Raw genomic sequence first — 26,140 nt, 5'->3', positions numbered from 1 at the left:
GGATATTTAAAATCTTATTTTGAAGATAAGAAGCCAGCTGGTCGCACTATTCTACTGTAGGTTAATGGACTCTGGCACAAGCCTGTAGGGACATAAAGGTTTTTACAACTCTGAATATGTCCTTTGATGTGCTGCCTGCTTCCTCTGTCCTACCTTCAAAGTATACTTTCTTAGCTATTTTGATTTCAGCATAATATTTCTTAAGAACTGCCTTAGATATGACCTTGTCAATAGCATAGCAATTTGCATCCTTTACAATAAAATGGTATGTATGTGAATCATTGTTCCTTTTGTTTTTTGGTGTAAATCCCTTCAGTAGTTTTTGCGATATTAAAGGGAAAATAAATTTGTATAACTGGGGCTGCTGATCCGTTGCAACATTTTTAGGATTATCGCGGCAAATTCGTGAATGGGTTTGTCAACAGCAATGCTGTGATTTGCTGACCACAAACTGACCAAAAAGTTGCGGCCACCATTATAGGTTACGGGACACGGTCCCCGGGGCTGAAAAATAAAATGAAAAGTGGTAAAAGGGGTCAGGGTGGAGGTACCCTGACCCTAGGAGTGTGTATAGAAGTCTTTGAGGGTTCTAATTGTGACCTTAAAATGTTTTTTTACACCATGTGAAGATTTTGTGACTCTCAGTACGGCCCTGGTGTAATATCAAGACAAATTCACGAATATCAGCGAAAAAAATTTAAAACTAAAAACATTCACACTCATTCATACACTAAATCATTGACTCATAGAAGCACTCCGACACTCATGTGCCCATTCACAGATCCACTCATGCATACAGCCACTTTCAGACCCACTCAGACACTGACACACCCACTCACAGACCCACACACATCCACTCACAGACCCACACACATCCACGCAGACTCACTGAGACTTTCATGCACTCACTGACAGACCAACTCAGACAGTAACGCATCCACTCACAGACCCACTGAGACCATCACACATCAACTCACAGATCCACTGAGACCCTTAAGCACCCACTCGCACACCCAGACACACTCTCACACCTATTCTCACACCCAGATGGGCATTCCTTGCGGCTACCTCTCCCTGGGTGGTAATGGGTGGTTTTGTTCGCAGGGCCAAATCCCCCCCCACCCCGCCCCCGCAAACGGCGAGGGGTTGTGTTGTGATAAGGGGTTGGCTGCAGGCCCTGCCGCCAACCCCCGCCGCACACGGTTAAAGGCCATTCGCAGCAGTGGTTGGATTAACGTATAGTACTTAAAACTACTTTATGTTAAAAAAAAACTTATAAATTCACTGAAAAACAAAGGTTACAGGGACGTTATAGTTAGGAAATGTTATTAAAATAACATAGAAATTTAGTTTAAAAAACAAAGGTTACAGGGACGTTATAGTTAGGTTCTGAATTTACTCGTACAAAACCATAGAAATTCACCTGTTATAGTTAGTTATCTCAAGTAACTTTAACTTGTTCCCTAAGCTCACTATAACTCGCGCCCTCGCTATGCACTGCTAATTACCCCAGATACCACATTACTCATGACAGCTTTTATACCATCAATAAAGATATCAATGAAACTTAACTGTACAAGGTGGGTGGGCGAGTTGTAGTTACCTTAGGGTGTGAGTTATAGTTAGTTGAAATAACTATTTCTGTGGTTTTGTACAACTAAATTCAAAACTATAATGTCCCAGTGCCCCTTGGCTTTTTAAGTGACTGTGTGTGTGTGTGTGTGTGTGTATATATATATATATATATATGTTCGGTGGCATGTGTAGCTGCAGATACACATGCTGTGCACATCCCGCTATCTGGTGTTGGGCTCGGAGTGTTACAAGTTGTTTTTCTTCGAAGAAGTCTTTTCGAGTCACGAGATCGAGGGACTCCTCCCATTTCGGCTCCATTGCGCATGGGCGTCGACTCCATCTTAGATTGTTTTTTTTCCGCCATCGGGTTCGGACGTGTTCCTTTTCGCTCTGTGTTTCGGGTCGGAAAGTTAGTTAGAATCTCGGAAAAATCGTCGGTATTGTTTGCGTTCGGTATCGGGTTAGTTATAAAAGATCGACAACGACTTTTGAAGAGCTCCCGTGGCCCTTCGGGGTTTTTCCGATCCCCCCCGTCGGGGCCTGGTCGGCCCGGCCACGTGTCTCTTCAAGGCTGATGGAACGGACCCCATTCCGCTTCTGCCCAAAATGCCATAACAAGTATCCATATACAGATCAGCATCTGGTCTGTAACTTGTGTCTGTCACCAGAGCACAAGGAGGATACCTGTGAAGCCTGTCGAGCGTTTCGGTCGAGGAAGACATTAAGAGACCGAAGAGCAAGAAGACTGCAGATGGCGTCGGTGCCGACAGGACAAGGGCGTTTCCAGGAGGAAGAAGAAAGCTTTTCCATCCATGAATCGGACTCGGACGAGCTCGATCCCGAAGAAACGCCAAAAACCGTGAGTAAGACGTCGAAACATAAAACTCACGAGAAGACAACAAAAGCCCAGGGGACGCTACCGCCAACAGGCCATGGCTTAACCCGAAAAATAGGTGACCGATCATCGGCACCGAAAAAGGGCACGCTGGTGGCGAAGTCATCCGACTCCGGTCGAGATACCGCCACACAGCAATCTCGGGCTCGAGATAGTGGCTCCGAGCAGGTTCGGCACTGAAACAGCTGCACCGAAATGAGTCGGCACCGAGAGACCACGACGCCGAAAACAAAAAAGGTTTCGTCGGAACCGAAAAAAGTAGCCGAAAAGGTTTCGATACAGAAACATCCGGCTTCGGAACCGAAATCAAGTTCCTACACAGAGGAACAAGGACTGTCCTCACAAATGAAAAAACGTACATTTGGACAGGAATTAGAGGCAATGGAGCCGGACTACACCCAAAGACGGCTCCACATCCAAAAAGAAATGGGAAAGATCAGCACTCTCCCTCCTATCAGGATGAAACGCAAACTTGCCTTCCAGGAGAAAGACAAGCAGCCACAGGCAAAGGTGGCTAAACAAGTAACCCCGCCACCATCTCCACAATGCTCTCCGCAACCATCACCGGTAGCCACTCCACCTATGATGCAATCCCCGACCCACACAGGGATGAGTCAAGATGACCCTGACGCATGGGACCTTTATGATGCACCAGTGTCAGATAATAGTCCTGACTGTTATCCAGCTAGACCGTCGCCACCAGAAGATAGTACAGCCTACGCACAAGTGGTGTCGAGGGCAGCGGCATTTCATAATGTCAGCCTACATGCAGAGCCCATTGAAGACGACTTCCTATTTAATACACTGTCGTCCACACACAGCCAGTACCAGAGTCTTCCCATGCTACCTGGGATGCTCAAACACTCCGAACAAGTGTTTCAGGAGCCTGTAAAAGGAAGGGCCATTACTCCAAGAGTGGAGAAAAAATATAAACCGCCACCAACAGACCCCGTGTACATCACACAACAGCTAACACCGGACTCAGTTGTGGTAGGGGCAGCTCGCAAAAGAGCAAACTCACATACTTCAGGAGATGCACCACCTCCAGATAAGGAAAGTCGCAAATTCGACGCAGCAGGCAAAAGGGTGGCGGCACAGGCAGCAAACCAGTGGCGTATTGCAAATTCACAGGCTTTGTTGGCCAGATATGATAGGGCTCATTGGGATGAAATGCAACATTTAATAGAACATTTGCCCAAGGAGTTCCACAAAAGAGCACAGCAAGTAGTTGAAGGACAGAGTATCTCCAACAATCAGATACGGTCAGCTATGGATGCTGCAGACACAGCTGCTAGAACTGTCAACACAGCAGTGACAATAAGGAGACATGCATGGCTGCGTACATCAGGATTTAAACCATAAATACAGCAAGCTGTGCTCAATATGCCATTTAACGGACAGCAGTTGTTTGGGCCGGAGGTGGACACTGACATCGAAAAACTTAAGAAGGACACGGCCAAAGCCATGGGCGCACTCTACTCCCCACAGAGCAGAGGCACATTTCGAAAAACACAGTTTCGAGGGGGGTTTCGAGGGCAAAGCACAGAACCCACAACCTCACAAACAAGGCCCACTTATCAGAGCCAATATCTGCGTGGAAGTTTTCGGGGACAATATAGAGGGGGACAGTTCCAAAAAAATAGAGGAAAGTTCCAAAGTCCCAAAACTCCTCAAAATAAGCAGTGACTTACAAGTCACACATCCCCAACACAACACCTGTGGGGGGGAGACTAAGCAAGTTTTACAAACATTGGGAGGAAATAACAACAGATACTTGGGTCCTGGCAATTATCCAGCATGGTTATTGCATAGAATTTCTCAAATTCCCTCCAAACGTCCCACCGAAAACACACAATATGTCAAAACAACATATAGATCTTCTAGGACTAGAAGTTCAGGCGTTGCTACAAAAAGAAGCAATAGAATTAGTACCAAACCAACAGAAAGGAACAGGAGTTTACTCTCTCTACTTTCTCATACCCAAAAAAGACAAGAGTCTGAGACCTATATTAGATCTCAGAACAATAAATACCTACATCAAATCAGATCACTTTCACATGGTGACATTACAAGACGTAATCCCACTGCTCAAACAACAAGACTACATGACAACACTAGACCTAAAGGATGCATATTTCCATATACTGATACATCCTTCACACAGAAAGTACTTAAGGTTTGTATTCCAGGGGGTACACTACCAATTCAAGGTGTTGCCGTTCGGAATAACAACTGCGCCAAGAGTTTTTACAAAATGCCTAGCAGTCGTAGCTGCACATATCAGAAGGCAGCAAATACATGTGTTCCCATACCTAGACGATTGGTTAATCAAAACAAACACGCTAGAACGGTGTTCACAACACACAAAGTATGTCATAGAAACCCTCCACAAACTAGGTTTCTCAATCAACTACACAAAGTCACACCTTATGCCGTGTCAAACACAGCAATACTTAGGGGCGACAATCAACACAGTAAAGGGGATTGCCACGCAAAGCCCACAAAGGGTTCAGGCATTTCACAATGTAATACAGGCCATGTATCCAAATCAAAAAATACAAGTCAAAAAAGTAATGAAACTCCTAGGCATGATGTCTTCATGCATAGCCATTGTCCCAAACGCAAGGTTGCACATGCGGCCCTTACAACAGTGCCTAGCATCACAGTGGTCACAGGCACAGGGTCAAATTCTAGATCTGGCTTGCTTCAATGGTGGAACAGTATAAATTTAAACCAAGGGCGGCCTTTCCAAGACCCAGTGCCACAATACGTAATAACAACAGATGCCTCCATGATAGGGTGGGGAGCACACCTCAATCAGTACAGCATCCAAGGACAATGGGACACTCACCAAAAACACTTTCACATAAATCACTTAGCACTATTGGCAGTATTTCTAGCGCTGAAAGCATTTCAACCCATAATAAGCTACAAACACATCCTTGTCAAAACAGACAACATGACAACGATGTATTACCTAAACAAACAGGGAGGCACACACTCAACACAGTTGTGTCTCCTGGCACAGAAAATATGGCATTGGGCGATTCACAACCACATTCGCCTAATAGCACAATTTATTCCAGGAATTCAGAACCAGCTAGCGGACAATCTTTCTCGGGATCACCAACAGATCCACGAATGGGAGATTCACCCCCAAATACTGAATACTTACTTCCAAAGTTGGGGAATGCCACAAATAGATCTATTTGCAACAAAGGAAAACGCAAAATGCCAAAACTTCGCATCCAGGTACCCACAAGATCAGTCTCAGGGCAATGCGTTATGGATGAGTTGGTCACGGATATTTGCTTACGCTTTTCCCCCTCTCCCACTCCTTCCATATCTAGTAAACAAGTTGAGTCAAAACAAACTCAAACTCATACTAAAAGCACCAACATGGGCAAGGCAACCTTGGTACACAACACTACTAGACCTCTCAGTAGTGCCTCATGTCAAGTTACCAAACATACCAGATCTGTTAACGCAACACAAACAACAGATCAGGCACCCAAATACAGCATCGCTGAATTTAGCAATCTGGCTCCTGAAGTCCTAGAGTTCGGACATTTAGACCTTACACAGGAATGTATGGAGGTCATAAAACAAGCTAGGAAACCTACCACTAGACATGGCTATGCAAATAAGTGGAAAAGATTTGTGTATTACTGCCACAACAATCAAATTCAACCGTTACACGCATCTGCCAAAGACATCGTAGGATACTTACTACATTTGCAAAAATCAAAGCTAGCTTTCTCTTCCATTAAAATACATCTTACAGCAATTTCAGCTTACCTGCAAATTACACACTCAACTTCTCTATTTAGAATACCAGTCATAAAAGCATTTATGGAAGGTCTAAAGAGAATTATACCACCAAGAACGCCACCAGTTCCTTCATGGAACCTTAACATTGTCTTAACACGACTCATGGGTCCACCTTTTGAGCCCATGCACTCTTGTGAAATGCAATACTTAACATGGAAAGTTGCATTTTTAATTGCCATCACATCTCTAAGAAGAGTAAGTGAGATTCAAGCATTTACCATACAAGAACCATTTATTCAGATACACAAGCATAAAGTAGTTCTACGAACAAATCCTAAATTTTTACCAAAAGTCATACCACCGTTCCACTTAAATCAAACTGTAGAATTACCAGTGTTCTTCCCACAGCCAGACTCTGTAGCGGAAAGAGCACTACATACATTGGACATCAAAAGAGCGTTAATGTACTACATTGACAGAACAAAACTAATTCGCAAAACAATTATTTATTTATTTCCAAAAACCTCATACAGGAAATCCAATTTCTAAGCAAGGCATTGCTAGATGGATAGTTAAGTGCATTCAAACCTGTTATCTTAAGAGAACTGCCTATTACACCAAGGGCACACTCAACTAGAAAGAAAGGTGCTACCATGGCCTTTCTAGGAAATATTCCAATGACAGAAATATGTAAGGCAGCTACATGGTCTACGCCGCATACATTTACCAAACACTACTGTGTAGACGTGCTAACAACACAGCAAGCCACAGTAGGCCAAGCAGTACTACGAACATTGTTTCAAACAACTTCAACTCCTACAGGCTGAACCACCGCTTTTGGGGAGATAACTGCTTACTAGTCTATGCACAGCATGTGTATCTGCAGCTACACATGCCACTGAACGGAAAATGTCACTTACCCAGTGTACATCTGTTCGTGGCATTAGTCGCTGCAGATTCACATGCGCCCACCCGCCTCCCCGGGAGCCTGTAGCCGTTTAGAAGTTGATCTTGAACATCTGTATATTTGTAAATATATATATTACTTTAAACTACATTATGTACATACGTATTCACTCCATTGCGTGGGCACTATTACTAAGCATATACAACTCCTACCTCACCCTCTGCGGGGGAAAACAATCTAAGATGGAGTCGACGCCCATGCGCAATGGAGCCGAAATGGGAGGAGTCCCTCGATCTCGTGACTCGAAAAGACTTCTTCGAAGAAAAACAACTTGTAACACTCCGAGCCCAACACCAGATGGCGGGATGTGCACAGCATGTGAATCTGCAGCGACTAATGCCACGAACAGATGTACACTGGGTAAGTGACATTTTCCATATTTATTTATTTATTGCAAACAATGAGGTATCAGGAATATGCCCAATGATAATTCTCAGATCACTGAGACCCAGCCAGTGTAAGCAGAAACATAACCAAAATTGGTCTGAGAATGAATTCCATCACAACTGCTTGTTCGAAGAACTTCTTATTCTTTGATGTAGGAGATCACTGCAACACAGCTGAACAGCCAACACGTGTTTCCAGACTATCTATTTTTCATGCTTTTTAACACAAAAATAAGACATAGTATGTAGATATTCAATACGCATATATTCTTCTTAAATTTTCCAATGAATATAAACATCACCCACAATATTTTTAAACACAAGAACATTATCCAATAGCAAATCGATTAGAACTGCATTGTTTTAAATTAAGAGCCCCCAAACCCTCCACTTTTCTCTACCACCCTATTTCCTTATCAACCCTGAACCCTTAAGCTCACCACCTGACAATCCCCCAAACACCTTTACCACTCAATACCCTTATTCACCCCTTAAAATCACACATTTATACATTTAATGATTTATACTTAACATTTTGTGATAAACACCTGTGTGGTAAAGGCAATGCGTAGTAAAGGGTACATGGTAATGGCTAAGGCCTAAAAACACCCTTACCACCCAGTAACCTCACTCTCAAACCCTAAAAAAAAAACCCTTACCACCCAATACCCTTACCCACCCCTAAACCCTTAAAAAGCCCACACTACCCAATATCCTTATTCAACCCTAAAAGTATGAGAGAGAGAGAGAGTGAGTGAGTGTGTGTGTTGCCAATAACTTTGGCACGGTTTGACAAATCTTCCAGAATTTCTCAAAATCTTGTATGCCACTCACTTGAGCTGCTGTCTTGAAAGTTTTGGGGTGATTTGTCAAGCGGGAGCTGAGAAAGAGGAGGGGGGGGGGTCCCAAAATGTGTTTTCCCCATGCAGTTTTCCATAGGGATTTCAGGGATGACTCCAGCCTGAACCGCTGGACAGAATTAAACCAAATTTGGCAGAAAGCTAGCTCTTGATCCACAAATCCCTTTTGAGATTTGGTGTAAATCAGTTCAGTAGTTTGAGTAATTAAAGAAAAAATTTAAATTTACATGTAGGAATGCGGATTGAAGTGTTGTCAGCCAATCAGAGCTGTGCATTTCCCTTCACAAGCTCGTCTTTGTTCACGAATACTTCGCGGCCAGAGATGTACAAATTTGAATTTCCTTAAATTTCTCAAAAACTACTGAACCGATTTACACCAATTAACAAAAAGCACAATCTGTTTCCCGACAGCTAGCTCTGCCAAATTTGGAGTAATTCCGTCCAGCAGTTCGGGCTGTGGACATATTGACAGATCCTATGGGAATTAACATGAGAAACACAACTTTTTTGAGCCCCCTTTTATTCTGTCCCCGTTTGATGGATCACTCCAAATCTTTCCATGCTTACCAAGAATCACCAGGCCACTTTTTTTTTTTTCTTTTAAATCTGCAAAGATTTGTCAAACTGTGCTAAAGAGAGGTATATATATATATTATTGTTACAACCAACTTTTCCCATAGACAAAGCGTTTTTTGTTTTGCTAATAACTTTGGCGCTGTTTGACGAATCCAACAGCTGTGCGCAGGGGAGGGGGGATTAGGAAGGGTGGGTGTTGACTGTAGGGTCTGACCTAAGGCCATATGCAACAGTGGTTGTGTTAACATACTGTATTTATTATGTTATATTTTTTTTAAAACCGAGAAATTCACTGAAAAAGATAAAGGTTACAGGGATGTTATAGTTGGGCTCACATTTTATCCACCAAGAACCATAGAAATTCAGCAGTTACAGTAATTTCTTTCCTTTTTGTGTGGGTAAAACGTGAACCTAACTATAACGTCCCTTTTAACCTTTGTTTTTTTCAGTGAATATGTGTGTGTGTGTGTGTGTGTGTGTGTGTGTGTATGTATATGTATAAAATTCATGCAAGGAAAGAAAGGTTACATGGATGTTCTAGTTAGGCTCACATTTTAAACGTGCAAAACCATACAAATTCACCAGTTATGGTAAGAGTTAACTCAAGTAACTATAACTAATGCCCTAAGGTAACTGTAACTCGTGCCCTCGCCAGGCAGAGTTATATTATCAATAATTTTACTGCCGCTGTTACAGTCACTTGGTCAATGATTTTATCAAAGATGTCATGAATGCCATAATTTGTGAGGTAATTAGAAGTGCATGGCAAGGGTGCGAGTTATAGTTATCTTAAGGCAAGAGTTAACCTTTGGTTTTTTTAAAGTGAATTTCTATGTTTCTTTTTTTAAAAATTCTATTTCCTAACTAAGACGTCCCTGTAACCTTTTTTTTTATTTTTTATGAATTTATGATTTTTTTTTTTACGTATAGTAATTTTCATTACTATACGTTAATCCAACCACTGACACGCACGGAGGTTGAGGCCAACCCCCGATAAGCACCCAACCATGCACTGTGCACAGCCTTCATCCATGCACAGCGGAGGTTGCCCGCAAGACTTGGCCTGCAGCCAGACCCTGCGGCCAACCCTCTAACCACCCAACCCCGTGCTGTGGTCTGCCCTTTAGCCGTGCATGGCAGGAGTTGGCCGTGGCCTCTCTGGGTGTGAGAATAGGTGTAAGAGGGTGTACCTGGGGGTGAGAGTGGCTGTGAGATTCTGTCAGGGTGTGAGAGTGCATATATCAGTTTTTAGTAGGTGCATCAGTGTGTGCATGGGTCTGTGAGTGGGTGCATGAGGGTGTCAGTGAGTGGGTGTGTGAGGGTCTGCCTGGGGCTGTGAGTGGGTGCGTGAGTGGGAGAGAGAGGGAGAGGTTTTTTTTTTGTTTTTTTTAGGCTTTGATGGATAATATACGTAGAATGAGATTTTTTTGCACAAGTTGAAAAGACAAATGTATTTGTCCAGTAAAAAGAGTATGAGCCTCTTTGAAGAAAAAAAAAAAAAGAGGAAAACAACCAGGTCTACAATCTTCACACTTGAGGTATGTAATTTTTGTCTTCTCTTTTGATTTATTTTGGAATATGCCCTTATGGGCTTTTGGAGACCGTGGGGGAAGCCTCAAGGCCTTCCCCTGGGTCCCTCACTATTTATTATTATTTTTTATTTTTTTGCTAAGCCCTTTACGGATTATCTGGGACTGCGAGAGGAGCCTCAATGTGTGCACTGCAGTCCCATAGCTCCAGCAACTCGATAGCTGCTTTTAACAGGTATGCGTGCGGGGAACAGAGATGAAAAGTCTGTTTTTTCAGAGCTGGACCTGTTTGACAAGCCCCGCTGTCAAAAAACAGACTTTGTTTGCTGTGACTTGCTGCAGCCAAGCCACAGCAAATAGCTATGTCCTGAGGGTTGGCACCCCGGGACATAACAGCAGCCGGCTCTGAGGGGTGGTGGTCCCCAGGGCCATCAGTGGCTCCATGAGGGGGAGTGAGCAGGCCCTCCCCCTTCCATAGTTGAAGAAGTGTGGGGGAGATGGTGTTCCCGGGGCTTAGGGGTCCAAAACAAACCCCATTTGCGTTATTTAATATTAGCCCTGGAGAGGTGGAGATCCCTGTAGCTGCAGGGGGCCCAAGCATTCCCCCGCACTCAATTTCTTAAATGCCTTGAGGGTAGGGGGGTCCCCTGGGCAAGGGGCGGTGGTGGTCGCCGGGGCTGTCCTCCCCCGCATTATAAAAGCATTTTTGCCCCGGGTGATGGTGGTCGCCGGGGCGTAGGAGGGCTGCACGGTTTTATGCTCATATTTCATTGCTTGCCCCAGGGAAGTGGTGTTCACCAGATCTGTGGGGGGACGAGGGGAAGGCTCCTCCTATTAAAAAGAAGAGTGCCACGGATCCTGGCCCACCTTGTGGCTTATTTAAAAACAAGTGCCGGAGCCTACATTTTTTTGAAATTGTTTTTATTGCAGATTGGCGAATTTGCTCTAAACTTATTTAAAGAAAAACAATACTTTTTCGCCCTGTGGAGGTTCCTTTGGGACACCAGCACCAGAGTTAAGGGTTCAGGGTGTTCATAAGCAGAGTCCCAGATCATTTTTCTAGGACTCTGCTTCAGCCGAGTCCCAGGATGGCTGCCAACAGTTCCTTGTTGAAGTGTTGACAGCCAATCAGATCTCAGCACAAGATTGGGAGGGGTCACAGATCCTTAGCGTCCCTAGATGAACAAATTTGGATTTCTGAAATGGATTTACACCAAAAAACAAAAATTGCTCTTTCTGGATCAAGAACCCTTTCTGCCAAATTTGATGTAATTCCATCTGGTGGTTTTTGCTCTGTAGCTGTTCTGTTTTTCCCTATGGGAATTAACATTGAAAACACTGTAAATTTCACCCCTGCTTTATCTTGGCATCTGCTTGACGGATCACCCTGAAACTTTCTAGACAGCAGCTCATGTAACTGTCAATTTTTTGGGGAAACTTTTGTGAAGATTCGTCAAGCGGCGCCAAAGATACAGGCAAGTAAAAAGCAGCATTTTCTATAGAAACTAGGTCCTAACTATACCTATTGGCAACCGCCATTAGGTAATATGTATATACACACTCAAAAAAGCAAAGTTTGCAGGGATTCTATAGTTAGGTTCAAATTTGACACACACAAAACCTTGCACAGTTTTCTCATTAATAACTTTATTGCAAATGTTGAGTGTTTAGTGAGGACCTTGTTAGTAAAGAGCTGCTGATTAATTCTTCTTGAGCACTGCTAATTGGTAAATGGTTGGAGTGAAGGATTGGACTGGAGTTTAGTTTTTGTTGCTGACGTTTCTAGGCAGGACCTGCTTATTTGTCTGCCCCTGAGCTCTGATCAAGGAAGTTTGATGACAGCCAGATACAGAGACCTCATATTTCACTGTGCCCCTGTTTTGAATACACCAGCATGGAGCCAGCAGCATTATACTACCTGCTGGCGAGAGACATCATTTTGTACGAATAATGTGGCTGGAGTGCTGCCTAAAAATACCTTTTGAAAGACAACCAACAGAAAGCGATTCTGAAACCTTAGATAGTGGTTCCACACCCCCTGTTTAGAAAATGTTTATAAAAGTGGAATCCAGCCCACCCTACTTTGAATTGCTGGTTTACAGCCACGGCTGTTGCCTGTTTGACAGTCTGTCAGTTGTGAGTGGACATCACCTAAAGTATGCATGCAAGCGCTGAGGGTCAGCCTCAGGTGCCTAGAAGCCTGTCTGCCTGCTAGAAGAGGGAAGGAGTGTACCTGACCTCGACATCGACTTGTGTAGCATTTAGTCCTGCTCGCCGATTAAAGTAGTTTTTTTTTTTTTTCTTTTTTTACATAAAAAATAAGCACTGAGCTATGTTATTGTGTCTGTAGGTTTACTATTCCGTTTTGAGCTGTTGTGTCCCTCATATCCCCCCACAACCTCCCTGAAAAGCCTGTTCACCTTCGCTAATCTCTGTGCCAGGTGAGCAAAGGGTTATACTGGACCCTGTTTTCAGAACCATAGTGGGACAAGATCCCATGACACCAGTGGCAAACGGCCTCCTTGACCATGGTTAGAGCTCAGTAGCCCCTGTCTGCACTGTGTTCCCAGTCTTGAGTCTCTGACCTGCATTTTAATTTTGGCTATTGGTATCTTTAGCTGTTTGCCTGAGTGCATGTCATCTCTACACTCAAATACTCGGAGAATAAGATTAGGGGCTGGTCTCTTAAGTCACTGGCTTATTGTGCCTCAATGTGGTAGGTAAGTAAGGGACAGAGCCAGTCAAAGATAGAGTGAGAGTAAGTTCCATTTTCCCTTAATACATTCCAAAAATGAGAGGCAGAGCATTGGTTTTCCCCGAATCTCAGATATCCAAGTAGAGGCCTCTTGATTTTTGCAGGATTCAGAAAGCTGCCATCCTGCTTCGCTTTTGTTAGTTATTACCTCTCAACAGGCCTGGAAAGAATGTGAAATGCATGGATTAGCTTCTTTGGCTGTCCTACGTCTGTCTCCTTCTGGGCAAGGTTAGCCCTCTTCCTCTCTATAGAAATTTGAATAGACCTGCTCATTGATATTGCACTTAATATTGAATTGTTGTCAGTCACAAATGCTATCATATACCCATGCCGTTCACTGTTTTGCGGCCCTCCGCTTTATTCTAGCCACACAAAAACAGATACTTAATGTAGCTTCTACAACAGGAAAACAGACTGATGTTTCAAAAACTGGTGCTATAATGGTGTGAGCTGTACAGTAAAATCATGCACGACTTTCCATTTTTGTAATTTAGCAGTGTTTCTTGTTTGTTGCCACGCTGAACATAAATTAATTCTTATTTTGTTCAAAATGTACATATTTGTAGTAGTTCAATCTCATATTACTTGTAACTATACCTTAGGCCACCTTAGCTTTTTGTGGTGTTCCTTCCCTCACTTATTTCCATGATATAATAAAACCAGAAATCAAACATGAGTATGAAGCTTGTGAATAAATGTGCCATTGGAATACAAAGTTATTCTACCGAGAGAAGAAGGGGTGGGGTGTGGGGGCACGTTTTTGGAAGAAACTTGTAAATGCTATACTTGCATTTCTACAGTTTCTATTAATGTAACTTCAGTTCTACATTTTTTATTTTTCTTTCAGACCTCGGATCAGAATTGGAATCCATGTTTACATGATGAAAAAGCCAAGTTATTTTTCAAGGTACGTTACATGTCCTACATGGAACTGTTGCATTTCCATATGTTAGAGAGATCTCATAAATTCCCCAGCAGAGGTATTCTTCGGCCAGGAATTAACTGGGAAACAAATTTCACACAAACAATTTGCTATTGCCCTCTTTGAAATAGACATTTAAAGTGAGTTTGTGCAAAGTTAACAAATATGCCTCTTTTTGTTCACTTGACTTCAAAAACAGAGCAACAATGGAAACGTGTTTGGGAATGACTGATTCTGCACACACGTTTCTCATGAATCTGTGTTTGGAATAAGTGTGATGTCCTACTATTAATGACTGAATAGTTATAAGATAAACTTGCTATACCTCTAACTTGGATAGTTGAATACTTGCATCTAAGCTCCAACCGGTTAGTTATTTTTATGACACTATAGTAGAATTTGGTTTGTGGTTTTAGAAACATCTGTGGTTGCAGTAATAATGGAAAGTGAAAGATGGAAATTTGAGCGCTAGATATGAAGTCCGTTGTCTCTGGGAAAGATGTTACATGTGTTTATTAAAACCATTCATGCGTAGATACTGAATACCTGGTGGCATCTGTATCTACTCCCCCCTGTTTCAGTTGAATGTGGAATTCATTTGAAATTCAAGACTTTGATTAGCTGGAGTACCGTCATTAATTTTAAGTGGGTGCCTCTTAGCAATATGCATTTGCACATATATTTTGTTTATGAAAGTATTTAACAAGAGTCGGTAGCCAGCAATCCTGTAAATTATCGAAAGATTATTTCAGTGGGGAAACATTTTTATTTGCATATTTTATACTGCATTCTGCATGTCAGTGTATGCGTCTGTTGAAACAAAAGATTCGAATATAGACGTGTCATCATAAAATAGATTTGCTTATTGAGGGCTTCATGTGTGAAGTCTGTGTCGGCTTCCTAAAACGAGAGCATTGAAAAGCAACATTGTGGTATGTTGTCTTCATATATCATTCATTAAGCCAAAGTCATGAGTGGCTGTGGAGGCACTATAGGGCATATAGTACTTTTAACAAACTTCATGAATGGCACCCACACCCTGTTAAATGCTATCTCTGTTTTTAACTTAGGCACTATCTTTTCCTTCAAATAAACATTACATACCTTCGACCACCTTTTGGCGATAGATACTTATCCGTGTATTGCTATCCTGGGGCCAAAGCTACAACAGGATTTGGGAAATAAGTTTGATGGTTATGGATTTTAATGTATGTACATCATCTACTTTGCTGAACACGATCCCAATAGAGTCACACAGTAGTTGGTTGCCCCTTACCTCCTTGGGACATGGCCCCAGAAAAACTACTCCTTGCCACATGATCACCAAGTAAGTAATAGGGCCCCTCATTGTGAGCAACTCCTCCAGTGTGATGGATCCCCCTTGTATATGGTTCCTATCAAGAGGTGGTCAAGTGGCATAGAGAACTTACATTGAAGGTGTGTTCTTTGTCAATTCAAATGATTTATATGTTCTGTCTTAAATATGGGTATTCCGATATTTGATTTCAGCCAGTTAAGCATCTTCTTATGAGAGAAGAGCTGCATCAGCAAAGTATTTGTGCTAAAGTCACCATCTTCCCAACTTTTAGGAACATGCAGAGCTGAATCAAAAAACCTACTTTTTTACTACAATTCTGGCATTTTTCAAAGAGATAGCCCATTTTTCTTATTTTTTGTGCTCTCAGCCTACTTCCAGTTTGCAGTGCAAGCCATTGTGAAATCCATGGGTGATCCAGAAAAGCTATAGATTCCTGAAAAATAGAAACAATTACGAATTCAGTAAAGGGGTCACTGGCCGAAATAAATAATTATTCAAAACCAGTAGGAAAAAAATAGCCATTTGTGACAGTCTTCATCACAATGGCTGATTTACAAAAGCAAAATACTATTACGTTCACTAGACCCTTTTCGTTGAGGAGATATATAGGGTTTGTAGTTTCTCCAACATCCCGATGTACCCAGAGCCAAAAACTGAGCTGCACTATACAATAGTTTTTCATTGTGTACTAAGTATAGACCAATTTATATGGTGAAATATGTAGAGTGAAAATAAATATCTAGGTAACCTATATATATCTGAAATGGGCGCAAGATATGGAGTTTAGGTAGGAGCCTTGGTTATTCTTAATCTCTGAATTTGTGGGTACCCGTGCAAGCATACGGGTACCATGCCAAGCGAGAGCAAACACGTTTCCCTGCCTTCGCCAGTGAGGGTAGGGAAACTGCTATGTCCCAGGGATGGGCTCCCCAGGGCACAGCATCTGAGCCAGCCCCAGGGGATTGAGTCTGTATGGCCATTAATGGATTGGGGAGGCTGGCCGTGCACCCCCCCTTAAAGTAATTGTCCCCCAGGGATGGGCCTCCTGGGGCTTTTAGAGGTTTTTGGGGGGTGGGGGGGAGCATGTGCCCCTCACCCCCATTGTGAACAATTTCAGCCCAGAAGGGTGGGCTCCTAGAGGCGTTTGGAGGCTCAAGGAGTGGTGCCAGACATACCCCCACCACCACGCCGTACACAATATGTTCAGCCCCAGGGGTGGACCTCTGTTGGGTCAGGGAAAGAGGGGCGCACATCCCTCCCCACCACCCTTCCCCCCTGGGTTTGTGCCTCCATGGTCTGGATAACTGCTTATTCCACGGGTTTTATTGTGTCTTCTAGTTTGGTGGCTTCCCTTTATAGCACTTTCTTTACTCTTAATGTTGTTCTTATGCATGTACCTCTCAGAGGTGTCATATGTCTCATATTCTACTAATGGGCTTATTGATATGGCCACATTTTCTCTGAAATACTGCCTTATTGTTTTCTGAGTATTTCCCTAGAGGGCGTATTCAGTAGCGCTTCAGCTTGCAGTTGTCAGTTTGGAATATTAGGTTTGTAACTGCCCCACTGCATTGTCATTCTGAGGAAACAGTGACTCGATATTGTTTTAAGCTTTCCTTCTCCAAATTTGCACCATGTATTCCAGAGAAACATCTGTTTTAATATGCAAATAGTGTCTATCCTTGTACACTTTATCCCTTGGGTTCAGGTTTCGCTACACCATGCATCAGTCATTCACCAGTTGAGATGCCACATAGTGAGTTTAGTCAGGTTTTGGTTAGCGGATGTTCCTGGTAGCAGAGAAAAAGGATCTGTCCTAGTCTATGTTCATGATGCAATTGAAGTTCACCCCTCACACCTTGGGTCTGTCCTGTGCATGTATGACTTGTGTTACCTCCTAGTGCAGAAAGTCCTTTTGTGCAGAGTTCGGGACATGCACATGTACCAGTCTTATTGGTGCTCAATTTATTTTGCTCTAAACTATTGTATACCACCAACAGAGAACAGTGCATCACAACACTGTCAGGCATTTAGGCAACATACAAGAGTGGAGTGGTACTGTTACCCGAGTAAATTAGTGGCAGCATGTCCAACAACCCCAGAACAATTCTATACTGATGATGGAATAATCCAGAAACGTGGCTGGAGATACAGCAATGGCTGCACCAGCTTTGGTAAATATTTTTGACAAACTTTGAATGCAGCATGAAACTATGTACTCCATTGATCAAGATGCAAAGGGGTAATGGTGCTGAGATGTGAGGCAGTTTGCTCTTACCCCCTTTACTGTTGAAAAAGGCTCCTGTGACCCTACAAGCTTGCGAGCTTTGGTGCTCCTGCGTGCCATGACTAGCATTGTTACCTTAGGAAATGTGCGGCAGCCTGTTCAATCAATCAAAGAGATTTATAAAGCGTGCTACTCACCCGCGAGGGTCTCAAGGCGCTGTTCAGCAACTTCAGAACAATTCTCTACTGATGACAGAATAATCCAGAAACCCATATGTCTACAGATACAGCAATGGCTGCACCAGCTTTGGTAAATATTTTTGACAAACTTTGAAATCAGCGTGAAACTGTGTCCTACATTGACCGAAGTGCAAAGGGGTAATGGTGCTGAGATGTGAGGTAGTTTGCTTTTACTCCCCCACCCCCCCCCTCTTACTTCATCCTATCCTAGACCTGTACTCTCTCGGTTTGTTTCGAAAGAAGGACCAATTCAGAATGCTCAAGCCCGCACAAATCCTTTGTGCCCTGGACCCAGGAGACAGGATGGTAGCATTAGACCTGCAGGACTTCCACATCCCCATCCTGCCTGCCCACAGATGTTATGTGCAGTTCGCAATAGGCCATGAGCACTTTCAGTTCACTGTGTTCCCCTTTGTGCTTACCAGCGCACCTCGGTTGCTCACCAATGTGATAAGTGGTTTGCAGCTATCCTGCGGGGATCAGAGGTGCCAGTCTTCCACTATGTCTGCGACTTGCTGTTGAAGGCACGCTTAGCCCAGGTAGTTGTCTCCCACCTTCAAAGTACGGCAGACCAACTGCACTCATTGGGGTTCACAATCAGTGTGCTGAAATCACACCTGACCCCTTTCATCGCAGCTGCTCAAAACGCAGTGCTGTTTTGGGCTCCACCCCCACCCCCCAAGGCTATGACACAGATGTTTAGCCTACTGGATTTCGGTGAGACTAACTTTGAGGTTGCTAGACCTCATGCCCGCCTACATTCTGTTTGTGACACATGCCCACTGGTATATGTGGGCTCTGCAGTGGGATCTGAAATTCCATTCAGCGCAGCATCAGGGGCATCTCTCCAACATGGTCCACATCTTGAAGGGCACTGCAAAAATATCTACAGTGGTGGTGAACACAGTGCAGTTGGCCCAGCGGCAGACCCCTCTCCCTTCTGCAATCAGTTCTGTCAGTAGTGACATGCATTATTCCTGGCCTGGGGCAGCCAACTGGGAAGAGGCAGAGATCAGAGGACTCTGGTCTCCTGTGGAATCCAGACTCCACATCAACCTATTGGAGCTCTGAGTGATTAGACTGGAGTTGAAAGCCTTTCTACCCTCCCGCAACAGAAAGCTAATGCAGGTGTTCACAGATACCACCACTGTCCTGCGGTACTGCAAAAAACAGGTTGGGGTTGTGGACCCAGTGTCAAGAGGCCCTGCATCTCTGGACTTGGCTGGCACTTCAGTACATTTCCTTGATGGTTCAACATGTGGTTTCCAGTGGATTACGAATGATGCCTCCAACTCGAAGTGTTGAAAGGTCGCTTTTCAGCAGTGGGGAGAACCTTGGGCAGATCTGTTTGCCACCACTGAGATTTCACTATTTCAGCACTTCTGGGTGCTGGAGTTTCCAAAGTGACTGTCGCTCAGAGACATTTTTTGTCTTGAGTGGAGCTTTGGCATATTGTATGCCTTTCCACCCATACCACTCCTTCCCAGAGTTCTGAAGAAGATCAGGGCCTACCTGTCCATTGTGATCCTTGTAGCTCCAGACAGGCCTTGGAAAGTCTGGTATCCCGAGGTGTTGATCATGTCCATCAGTCCACAGATCAGTCTGCCCCTTCTGGAGGATCTTCTGTCACAGCAGCAGGGGTGAGTTCTGCCAGACCAAAGTCTGTGATGTTATTGTGGCCCACCGATGTCCCTCCACCAATACGCTATATGCTGGCCGTTGGCACAAGTTTGTCATGGTGCTCAGCCAAACAGGTTGACCCTTTATCTGCCCCTTTCTCAAGTCTTGTTGTTTATCGTTACCCTCGCTCAGCATGGTTCTGCATTAGTTGCCTGAAAGGGTTACTTTTCTGCCATATCCACTTTCCTGTGCCTGCCAGATCAACCTTCCCTCTTTAAGTCTTCTTTTGTAAATAGGTTCCTTAAAGGTCTCAGAACATGTTTCCACCAACTCCATTCTTTATGCCTCAATGGGACCTGAATGTTGTTTCTTACTTTTCTGATGTGTGCTCCCTTTAAGCCTCATCTTACCTGCCCTCCTAGGCTTCTCTCCACCAAGAAAGCTTTTCTGGTGGCAATTAGATCTGCCTGGAGGGTCACTGAACTGCAGACGCTATCATCTCAGCCTCCATAGGCGTACTTCTTCAAAGACAAGTTACTCCTTCGGACTTAAAAGTCTACATAGTCAAGTCCTTCATGTTATCTCTCTTTTACACTGTGCCTCATTCCTCTAAATAAGGCGGAGAAATTCCACCGCCTGGACCCAAAAGAAGCATTGTGGTTCTGCCTTGACTGCAGAAAACTGTTCCAGGTGGACGATCAGTTCCAACCTGCCTTACTCTTTGTTTCCCTTCCCGGAAGGAGCAACCCTTGTTTGTGGTTATATAGTCTCGGAACAGAATAATTTTGGTTGTTATTGGTTTATTCTTCATGGTAATTTCCTGGGGCGGATCTTTATCTCTGGAGTTAAGAATTTGTGCTTCTATGGGCCATTGATGATGGCCCCTGAGCCAGTTGGTTTGCTGCACACTGTAGACGTCTTTAGTAATGAAGTGCTATAATATGCCACTTTGCAGCCAAGCAGGTCTAACGGAACAGCACCATGTTGGTGGCCTCATTTTTTTCAAGCATGCCCAGAATTCTTATGTTTTTCCAGAAGGATCTTAACTCCACCTCATCTGCCCTGTTTTGAAGGAAGCAGATGTTTTCTTGTAGTTTGGTCCTTTGCTTCTTGCAGTTCATTGACTGTGGATTGGAACTCAGCCAATGAATTTTCAGTGCTTGAGACTTTCTGCTGTGTTTTTCTGATCTACGCCCTGGAAGTTTAGGTGAGCAGCTACTGCATCTATTTTTTGCACAGCCACTCTTCTGAAGTCCCTTATGGCCATCAGGATGTTGATCAGCTTGTTTAATGTTCTCAGCTTTGTCAACTGTCCATTAGATCATCTCCTAGTGGGGTAGATCCTGTTTTGTTGTCTTGTGTTTGTGTGGTTTATGCTCAATGCAAGTCATCCCTTTTGTTCGGCTTCAAGGTGCTATGTCTTGGCGCCTATTGGATCACCGTTGTCCCTACAACTCCTCGACCTGTTCAGGCTTCTGAGCATCTCATCTCTTGTATGTTGCCTAAATGCCATACAGTGCTGTGCTGCGTTTTTCTCTTTTGGTGGTGATCCAATTGGGTGTTCTGCGTCCATGCTGTAGCATTTCCTTCCTTTATTTATCAACATCGCTGGTGTGGCTGCTTCCGCCTAACTGCATATTGCCTCAAAGGTCCTTGTTACCATACAGCAATTAGGACTGGAGTGCTAGACTATGGCACAGGCAATGCAAGAAGAATCTGCAGTTCTGTGATGTAAGAGGTGTGCAGTTAATCCCTGCTTTGAACTCCTTGCTCTTCACGTAGCCTGAGGACTTAGTAATTCAGGCTGCTCCTTTCACCTGTTTTTATATTTTAGGGCCTTTGACTTCTCTCATCTGCCCTTGTGGGTGGATTGATTCCCTGCTCTTGAGGAAGGGAGGTAGTCAGTTTGGGTAACAGCTGTCATCCACAAGGAATCAATCACATGCACAACATCCAAAGAGAACGCCACCTCATTCACGCAACACCTGCACTCCAAGCTGCAAATCTCCGAAACCTTCAACGTGAATGGAACCCTCGCCTATTGACCACGAGCCACCTTTACCAACCAGAACCTACATTTTTCTCAGTGACCTCAATTTTCACTGTAAGATTGAAACAACTCCTGCTCCATAGCACTCCTCGAAGGCTTGAGCAACATCAGACTCACTCAGTTCGTCCCAGAAACAACACACATCGCAGGACACGCGTTGGACCCCATCTTTACCACAAGTGGCAGCATCATATACAACTCCAGCACACCACTCATATGGACCAACCACTCCAACCACTTCAAAATCAACACAACTCAAGTCAACACTCCTAGTTGGCGTAGCATTCCAAGCCGCACCTGGGGAAGGATCACAGAAGCAGACTTGTTCAGCAACCTCAGTTCTGATCAAACTAGACCAACAGATAACCTCTACAGGGATATCCACAAGTTCAACAACTGGCTCTAGAACTGTGTGGGCTTCCTCACACCCATCAAACCCAACAAGCATCATAGATCATACAAGTAGGCCAGCTGGTACACAGAAGACCTCCAACACACAAAACTGTAAACCGCTAGAAAGTAAATGGAGAGCCAGCCACACCACCACCAAAAAACCTATCTACAAGGCTGCACTCAGGCACTATCACCAGCAAATAACAGATACCAAGAAAAACTGCATTGAACGGAGCAGCAAACAGATGCAAGGAGATCTTCTTGATCGTTAAGGATTTCATCTCACCCTCAGCCACTGTCAACAACACTGCTGCCTCCAAGCAAGTCTGTGACAACCTATCCAACGTCTTCCAGCAAAAACGCAAACATCTACAGCAACTTTGCACACCAACCCAACCCCAGAGAACTCATTGCTAACCCACCACCAACGAAGACAACTGGACAACCCTCACCAGAAATGACAGAGCAGCAGTCCAGCGGACCGATGCCTACCTCATATCTACAGCCTGGGAAGATTAACAATCTGCACCACTGTGGCCCACATCATTCACACCTCCATCATGCCCGCCACTTTCCTTAGGAAGCCCACTGCTGAGGTGAATCAACTGAGCAACCTCTGACCCATCTCCTGCGTCCCTGTCCAGTCAAAGTGATTGAGAAGGCCATCAACAAGCAACTCACAACCAACCTCAAACACTCATTCAAGATTCAGAAAGAACCACAGAACTGAAACTGCATTCTTCACGGCCACCAGTGACATTTAAATCATCTTGGACCGAGGAGCAACCGTGACTCTCATCCTGCTCAACTCCTCTGCGCCCTTCAACACTGTCTTCCATAACACCCTCATCAGAAGAATCCATGAGATTGACATACAAGTATTTGCTTTCAAATTAATCTGTTCCTCCCTCACGGGAAGAACCCAGAGAGTCAGGCTGCCACCCTTCACATCAGAGACCAAGAAATTGATATGTGGAGTCCCATAGGGGTCGTCCCTCAGCCCCTTCCCCCTTTTCAACGTAAACATGAAACCGCATGCCAACATCATCTGATCACAAAACGTCTGTCTCCTTCTATGCTGATGAAACCCAACTCATCCTGTCCATAATGGACAAAACCACCACCACCAGAGCCAAGTACACTAACTGCATGACCATGGTAGCAGACTGGATGTGAACCAACTGCCTGCACCTCCGCTCCGACAAGACAGAAGAACTGGTCGTCGGCAACAAGACCTCCCCATGGGACTCCACTTGGTGGCCGTCTGAGCTAGGGCTAGCACCCACACTCACAGACCACGCAGGAAATCTAGGGATCATCCTAGACAACAAGCTCAACATGACTGCTCAAGTTACCACAGTGTACATGTCCTGCATCTATATCATACGCATTCTGCGAAAAATCTTCAAATGCTTGCCTCACAACACCAGACAGGCCTCCACACAGGCACTTATTGCTAGCAAGCTGGACTACACTCTCTAAACTGGAATCTCCAAACTCCTACAGAGAGTCTATACCATCCAGAACACCGCTACAAGGCTCCTACTCGACCTTCCATGCTGCACCCACATCACAAACGCAGCCAATTGAAACCTCTCTTGCACACATACAAAGTGCTAGAGATCACAGGACCAGAATATCTGAACAGCCGCATACACTTTCACCAACCCACCAGACACCTATGCTCTGCCTCACTCTCACTTGCACTCATTCCCCTCATTCACAAAAGCAAAACAGGAGGTCGCTCATTCTGTTACATCGCAGCCAAGACATACAACAGTCTCCCTCAGCACATCAGAGCCTCCTCCTCACTTCTTAAATTCTGCAAGAAGCTGAAGAACTGGCACTTCGTACAAGCACATTGGGGATCACAAACAGACATACCTACCAAAGTGCTAGGACACCCTCTCAGGTGATTAGTGCTCTATACAAATCAATATACCATAACACACCTCATATAACCTCCAGGCCATTACCCGTATCCTCCCTTATTGGCCCCACCAGCTGATGCAGGTAATAGTCTTGGTTTTCTGTCACTTTGTTAGAGTTGTCACATTATCTAGGGACAGTGGTACTGAGTCACTGTTGAATCAGGGGTTGCAAAGACCATAGGGCAAGAGGTGGTGGGCGGACTCTGCCGCTAATATTAGTCTCAGACAAACCCATACTTTCCTGTATGTCGCAGCCCTCCAGGCTCCCCTCACCTGCATCAGCGATGTTACCATGGGCATCCTCCCTATTGCCAGTTAAGCCTGCTGTTCTTTCCTGTGATCCTACCTCTTTCCAGGCTCAGATGGCTTGCAGGGACCATGCTGTTATAGATCTGTCCTCTGCCACCAGGAGTGAGGCCTCTGGGTTCTGACCCTGCACTGAGGCAGACGTGCTGGCTGGGTGCCTCCACCACTTTTGTCACTTGACACCTCCACAGTCACTCCATTGCCTGGACTGCACCACATCAGTCAGCAAAGTCCTCTTGTACCACCAACTTGATACTGCATAACCTCCTCCTCAACCATGTTGTTCACTTCAATCTGTCCCAATGTTTGGGCTATAATCTTTTGCCTAGATGATGAAAGGGTTATTGTTGCATTCGAATGGCTAACTCTGGTCACCACTAGCATTGATGGGCAGGATTATGTGGCTACTATGCTTCAGCATTCGAGAGCTCACTCAAGTATGTCCGACTTCATTGGTTGCAGGGCTTGCCACCCATGTCCAGTTTACTGATAAGGTCTCCAAGGTCTTTATTCATGGTCTTGTCTATGATGGGCTACCTATGTGCTCATACAGACTGGGTCACACAGTAATCCTGTTTTCTTAGCCACCTCTCCTCATTCGTGCCTGTGCAGATATATTCACATGTTACCAGCTGGGAGCCGCTTATCCTAGCTGCTCACCAGCTGGCTTTATTTTAGAAGGTGGCCTCTGGTATTTATCACTCAAAACCAGTTAACAATGTAGATTGAGTGCTACTCAGTGGGACTTACAGAAGAGATTAAACAATCAGATAGCACAACGTCAAAAAATGTAGGTGGTTTTAGCGAGTCAGGATGACTTCTTTGCAGTGGGCATACCTTTCTAGTATAAATTAGTGGAAGGTGAACCTTTTTTAGTATATTTTCTTGTCATGACTTCACAGATTAGAATGTGGGTCCATTAAATGTTTTTTTGATTCATTTTGTTTAATTTTAGCTTGTGCGACTCGACAACCTATTTGCTTACTGGAATGTGAAGTCGGAGATGTTCTACTACAAAAGTTACAGTGAAGCTTTGGTAAGTCAAGAGACAAGAGTGCATATACTTGTGGTAGTTTTTATCCCAGTACACCCTGTCCAAGTTTGTTCATTGTGAATTGCGTGAGCATATCACCAACCTAAAATACAGAACCATAACTAGACCATGTCTATATTTCTGATAATAAAGGCAATACTGTTAGTTTGCAATAGCGATAAATAGTTAAGAACACAAAATGCAGCAGTAAATTCCTGCTTTAAAACCTGAAATAAGCAGCACAATCAAAAGGATACAAGGAAAAAATAATAGAAGAAACTTTAGCTTTGGTGTTTCCCCAGATGATTTTGGTCATGTATGACACTGAGGACTTAATCACCGTTGATCAATACAGTGCTAATGCTCAGTTGTACCTTCAGTGTCATTTGCATCTTATGTAAACTCTTTAAACATTTCCTAATTTGTACCCACTCCTAGCTGTCTGTGGTGCACCTTAGATGTAATCCATCCTAAACTTACTTCATACTCGTAAACAGCAGCAATCTCTAACCCTAAGCTGAATTCTGATTTCTTCACTTATCCACTTGATTGCTAATGCCTCAACCCCCCTGTATCCCTCCCACTGCCTGCTTGGGCAGGTCTCTTTTTTAATGTTAATTCCAGCTCGTGGCAAAGCTTTCATAGAATTTGTTTTGCAAAAGACATCTGACAGAGACATCTAGTTGCAGATTCCTTACCTTATAATTTCCCTAGGAGTCAGAATGCATCTTCGAGCAGTACACTTGTGTGCCATTAGGTGGCGTTGATCTGCTCTGCGTCCATTGTC

The 26,140-nt window shown here is 44.1% G+C and overlaps 1 protein-coding gene across 2 annotated transcripts in view; it reads left to right on the top strand.

Moving 5' to 3' along the window:
* VPS13A (vacuolar protein sorting 13 homolog A) overlaps nucleotides 1-26,140 on the top strand; it is a 1,844,906-nt gene that overhangs the window by 225,214 nt on the left and 1,593,552 nt on the right. For both annotated transcript variants that reach the window (XM_069230089.1, XM_069230094.1), the window contains exons 8-9: nucleotides 14,162-14,221; nucleotides 25,276-25,356. In XM_069230089.1, the coding sequence (XP_069086190.1) occupies nucleotides 14,162-14,221; nucleotides 25,276-25,356 (141 nt within the window). The remainder of the gene's footprint in view (nucleotides 1-14,161; nucleotides 14,222-25,275; nucleotides 25,357-26,140) is intronic.

The sequence above is a fragment of the Pleurodeles waltl genome, chromosome 1_1 (assembly GCF_031143425.1).
Source record: "Pleurodeles waltl isolate 20211129_DDA chromosome 1_1, aPleWal1.hap1.20221129, whole genome shotgun sequence".
Lineage (NCBI taxonomy): Eukaryota > Metazoa > Chordata > Amphibia > Caudata > Salamandridae > Pleurodeles > Pleurodeles waltl.
The sequence above is the reverse complement of the archived record's forward strand: the minus strand, read 5'-3'. Positions and strand labels throughout refer to the sequence as shown.